General features: G+C 37.7%; 1 protein-coding gene across 4 annotated transcripts in view; it reads left to right on the top strand.

Annotated features, from left to right (window-relative positions):
* LOC106879371 (LIM domain kinase 2) overlaps positions 1 to 6110 on the top strand; it is a 137355-nt gene that overhangs the window by 65783 nt on the left and 65462 nt on the right. Inside the window, exon 1 of one of the 4 annotated variants that reach the window (XM_089340942.1) lies at positions 3160 to 3385. The exons of the other annotated variants lie outside the window; for them this stretch is intronic. Within the exon in view, the coding sequence (XP_089197068.1) occupies positions 3351 to 3385 (35 nt within the window). The 5' untranslated portion in view covers positions 3160 to 3350. Of the gene's footprint in view, positions 1 to 3159; positions 3386 to 6110 lie in introns of those variants that run through there. 4 annotated transcript variants of the gene reach the window in all.

Here is a 6110-nt window from a genome sequence, read left to right as displayed (position 1 = left end):
GCACTTCCGTCCTCAAATTGACCGGACCAACTTCGACCTCATTATTTACAACTGCTTCTGCAGCAGCAGTAGTTGCACATGACGGACCTCTACTGCCCAATACCTCTACTAGATGCTATTACTACAACTACTATTGCATGCAAACGCATACATACTTAAGCCATGCTACCCTATCCTTACTACTATTGCAATTATATATTAAGCCCATATACTGGCCACTACTACTACTACTGCTATTTCTGCAGCACATTCAGGCCACGTCGTTCTGTGTTGCTATTACGACTAATTACTATTCATAATTCCTTCTGTATTCCTCCATCAATCGTACACACGCCAGCCTCCCATTTTAATTGCTTCTCCCACCAATTTTGCTTCAGTATATATATATATTGAACAAAAGTGCATCTGTCTTGGCCTTGTTGTTTCCTTGCCACCCTTTTCCTATATCCTCCAGGAGAGTCTTCACTTCTTGAACCAGTTATTTATTGATATTATTATTATCATTATTATTATTTTGTTGCTCAAGCACCGGCGCTTTCGTCTTTGCAGACATTTCAGCTGATATCTGCTGCACAGTCGCTTCCTTCGTTTATTATAATTCTTCGTTGGTGACCTGGGGCTGAACAATTACGACAAATTTGTAATTGTTTAACCCCAGGTCACGGCCGTGACCTCCGTCCAATCTTTTTTTAATTTATTTTTTTCCCCAGACTTTGTCGAATCTTAAACCACACCATCTTGTGGTATCTTCTTTCCTCGCGTTTTTTTTTCTTCTCTATTCAAGCGATTCGTGAGATTTCTAACTATTATTCCTAGCAGATCGAAACGACTACGTAGAACCTTCCGTTGTTGTTGCTAGGTGTTTCGGTCATGCCTAAAACTGTATTATTCTCACAGTGTTTGGGACCGCGTTTATTCATCGCATCCTTCCTTCCTTCAAGACGAGTGCCATTTCAAGGCTGTCGCGTCTCGCAGGTCGAGCAACGCACGCTCTGAATTCAAATCCCCGCCGAGCTTTCGCTATCTATCCTATCCTTCTGGCACCAGTATAAAATAAAAACAAAATACCAGTCATATACTGAGGATTGCATAATTCCAGTGAATCGAATTATAAAAGAAGGAAACACTTAAAAAATAAAAAATAAAAGTCCCTTGATTTCTGTGGCTGTTGCCGCTATATTTTTCACTACCGATGTCCGGAACGACCTGTCGGTTCGTCCGTTCATTCATTTATTCATTATGAGCCTACCTTTCACACCTGTTTTGCATCATTATCAGCATCAAAGCCGTAATTTAAACTACTTCCTCGTAGTTTTCCACTGAGCATGTTACCGGCATTTTTACTTACCGTTTTAACATGTCTCTTGCATCAAAGCAATTAGAGGAGAACCGCTGATGACATGCGGTAGCGCGACCTGTCTAGAAATAATAGCTAAAAAAAACCTCCCTCTAAACACATCAGAGGCAGTGAGTAGGGGACTTCCATGCGATGGGGTGTCCCTTAAGACAACGTAACTGAGAACCTCTTTCAAATACGTTTGGGCCTGTGGGGATAGCCCTGATGCATTCTTGTTCGGTCTGCTAGAATTAGCAGCCGAAATCTAAAACAAATTACACCCGAATTGATCTTTTAAAAGGATCCACAGAGCAGCCGTTCGGTTTGCAAGAGATAGTAACAAAATCTTCCTCAAATCGCTTGTCAGTTTTAAAAGAAGAAAGAATACATTGGTTAATAGCGTGTATATATATATATATATATATATATATATATATATATATATATATATCTTGCAAAACAAATATATATATATATATATATATGTGTGTGTGTGTGTGTGTGTGAGAAAGAGAGAGAGAGGGTTGGTCATGGCTAGAATGTCGTTGAACAGATATATATACTATATTAGAGTTGACCTTGGACCACAAAAACAAGCAGAACAGATATTAGGCTTCATTTTTCAGTCTGCTGATGTCCAGCCTCCATCACCACCACCACCACCACCACCACCTACGCTTCCATTTCACTGACATTCTTTCCCTTCCTGTGTAAGGTCATCTACCTATCTACCTATCTATCTGTCTATCTATCTATCTATCTATCTATCTATCTGTCTATCTATCTATCTATCTATCTATCTATCTATCTATCTATCTATCTATCTATCTATCTATCTATCTGTCTACCTGTCTATCTATCTATCTATCTATCTATCTATCTATCTATCTATCTATCTATCTATCTATCTATCAATTTATTTCCCTATCTAAGACAAATGAAGATTTGTCCTCTTTTAAATTCTCCTTCTCTCTTCATTTGTGTGCTTTCGACTTGAATAATTTCGCTCTTTCTAGTTCTCTAGTATCTGCTCATCCTCTCTCTCTCTCTATATATATATATATAAGTCTTACTATATTCAAAAGCACACGCCGTCTTTAACCAGTTTCTGTCTTCATTCCCCGGTTAAAAACACTGGATGAACATCGATCTCCCTTTCCATGAAATACTCCACTTTTCCTTTCCCGATCAATCGACCCCCCCCCCCTTTCTTCTTTCTCTCTGTCTTTCTTACAACCCTTCATTTATCATATCTTCCCCGTCGCCATTATTGTGATACTAGCGCGTTCACTCTGCCTACTGCTCTTTCGCTTTCTCTCTCTCTCTCTATTTCTCTCTCCCGCTCATCGTGTTTACCCTCTCTCCCACCTTATCCTGTCACTACAGCATTGGCTTCTCCGTCAATAAATCTCTTTCCTTCTTGCTTTTCTTTTGCCTCTTTTCACTCACTCACTCATTTTATCTATCTATCTACCCCTCCCTACCTTTCAGTCTTCATCTTTACCCTCCCCTCGCCATTATTGTGATACTAACTCATTGACTTCTCCATCACGCTCTCTCCTTCATTTATAAACATCTTTCTTTCTCTTCTCTCTTCCCTTCACCCTCACGTGCTTTCACTATCTTCCTCTCTCTCTCTCTCACTCTCCTCCACGCTTAAGCTTCCTTTCCTTTCTCAACTCCCCTCTCACCTCTCTACCTGCCATTCACCATGTTTACACCTCCCACTGTCATTATAACACCATCGCTCTCTCTCCTCTCCTCCCCAACTCTCTTTCACTCTTTCTACATCCTCCCCCTCCTCTGCTGCCGTTAAGTTTATCATCACAGCCAGTGCCCTTTACTCACCAAGATGGATCTGACAGACCTTCTTCTCTCAACCCTCTGTGCCTCTGACGCTGTAAAACAATAACAACAAACACATACAAATCAAAACAACACCAAAAACGGAAGAAACGAACGTTTATTATTCACCATATTCAATTGATTTCCACTCCATCCAGCACATCTCAACATGCAGTTACTACGATTTTTCGGCTTTTGTATGAGGTAGGCCTTTAAGCATGCTTTTGGGTTGATTTTTTGGTCGGGAAGGGCGGCTGGTAATATTTTTGTGGGGTAATGGTGTATATAGTTTTTTGTTTGTGGACATGGTACTCAGTATATGTTTATAAATGTGATGGGGGGAGGGTCTTTTCCCTTTTTCTGTGCGGCTGGAAATTATCAGATGTTTTACGGAGGCTTGATTGTCAGTGCCGTTTATGTGATATCTCCATCTCACTGTGTGTGTGTATACACACATATATATCATATATATGTGTGTGTGTATATATATATATATATATACACACACACACATCATATACACAATTATATAGGCGGCTTCCTCTATCATAATCTTTACACGTATCAACCTACAAGCGATGTTTGTGAGTGCACGTATATATATATATATATATATATATATATGTACATGGGTATATATATATATATGTGTGTGTGTGTGTGTGTGTACATTTATATGTGTGTATGTATGTGTACATTTGTATATATGTGTGTATGTGCACATTTATATATATATATATATATATATGTGTCTATGTTTGTGCACATATGTATATATATATATATATATATATATATATGTGTGTGTGTGTGTAGATAGATAGATAGAAAGATCGATAGATAGATCGATGGATAGATAGAAAGATAGATAGATAGAAAACTCCCATATAGCTATTTATTACTCTTTTCAATAATATTGAATAAAATAAATTACTACAAATTTATTCATGGCCATCTCTACCAAATATAAAAAAGACTGGCGAGTTTCTATATGTCTATGTTTGTTGTGTGTTAGGATTATGGCTGAAGATGGTCTCTTGGTCTCTCAGAAAACAGCACATGTGCGATAGAATCTAACCTGCTCCCGCTAACATCTCTACCCTCGGGGGGGTTTTGAACGCGGAAACCACTTGCTGGTTGTTCTTTCCTGCTCAGCCTTGAAGAAACAAACTAGAATGGTTATAGATAGATTCTCTTTCTCTCTTTTTTTTTTTTCTTCTTTAGTAAATATGGTCGGTCCACCGGACCGAACTGCGGCTTAAATTGTGATGTGAAATTAGGTTTTCTATAATGAGTTTCTCCTCTCTGTGTGTATGTGTGTATTTATGTCTGATTTTATGTTCGGTTACAATTAAAACAATTTTACATTAATCTGATGGATTGCTCTTATACTTTTGTAGAGTACCAGTTTATTGTTCTTATACAGTGACTTCAATATTTCAACTAGTTAAACCATCGCCGCATACGTATACACACATACGCATGCATAAACACACTCATACATGTACATACATACATATATTTATATCTACTGACATTTATTCAGTTACACAAACACATCTGTTTATATATGTAAGTGGTGTATCATCTATAATATATGCTTATGTGTATACACACATATATATACATGTATACGCACACACACATATACATTTATCACACACATATACATTTATCTACGACAAAATGTTTAGCGGCATTTCTGCCGGCTTTACGTTTTGAGTTCAAATTCCGCCTAGGTCGACTTTGCCTTTCACTTTTCCGGAACCTGTAAAATAAGTACCAGTCGAGGACTAGGGTCGATGTAATCGACTACCCCCCTCCCCTAAAATTTCAGGCCTTGTGCCTGTAGTAGTAGAAAGATATCTATGTATACGTGTTTGTGTGTGCGCGTATATATATATATATATATATATATATATATATATATATATATATATATTGATTAGTAGTTTAAAGCAAACAGATTCTATATATAGAATAATCACATTTTTAATCAGTCAAATTAATAAGTTCTTTTTACCCCGTCCCGCACACACCCACATACATGTATGTATGAACGCACAGATATTTTTAGTTATATTTATCTTCATTAAACAGTCATTGTGAATTTGTATTGTTAATTATCAAGTGAACTACAATCAGCTCTCTGTACCCACTGCCCCACAACGGCACTTTATTGAGGACTTTTGTGATTTTATGTTTTATAGAATGAATTGTGTTCATCACACATACACAAACCTGTTTGTCTACATATCTATCTATCTATCTATCTCTATTTATCTCTGTCAGTCTTTCTATCTGTCTGTCTGTCTGTCTAAATATGTGTCTATTTGCTTCTGTGTATCTATTTATGTCTATATATCTATCTGTATATAAATATATATGTATCTATATCTATCTATATCGATTTTTATATCCATCTATCTATCATATATGTATATATATATGGCTTCTATTGGTCAGTGTTGTCCATTCATTTTCACTTGTCTGCACAAGCCTGGGCAAGCTTTTTTTTTTTAAAGGAAACTCTATCCCATGCTTGCAAGTCTGCAAGTCACCACTCTCTACCCCAGCCACCAATGTTTATCCGAGGAAAACGCTGCCAATTTGGGATGATACGGTTTGGCACCAGTGTTGTTGCAAGCATTGCTGTCAGAATGCATAGAGTGGGAACAGATATAATGAGCTATCTCGCCCGACTCTGTAACACTTCTGCCAATCCTCCACTCTGGATGGCCCGGAAGGATTAATAGCAAAGTTGACTCACCTCAGCAGGATTTGAACTCAGTGTGCAGAGGAACCAAGACAAAATAAATACTACAAGGCATCCGATCTAACACTCTGACAACTCTGCCAATTCACCTTATTTACACATGCATGTACATGTGTGTGTGTGTAACTTAGCAGTTCAGCAAAAGAGACTGAT

The sequence above is a fragment of the Octopus bimaculoides genome, chromosome 24 (assembly GCF_046866305.1).
Source record: "Octopus bimaculoides isolate indiv1 chromosome 24, ASM4686630v1, whole genome shotgun sequence".
Taxonomy (NCBI): domain Eukaryota; kingdom Metazoa; phylum Mollusca; class Cephalopoda; order Octopoda; family Octopodidae; genus Octopus; species Octopus bimaculoides.
This window is presented reverse-complemented; position numbering and strand designations above follow the sequence as displayed.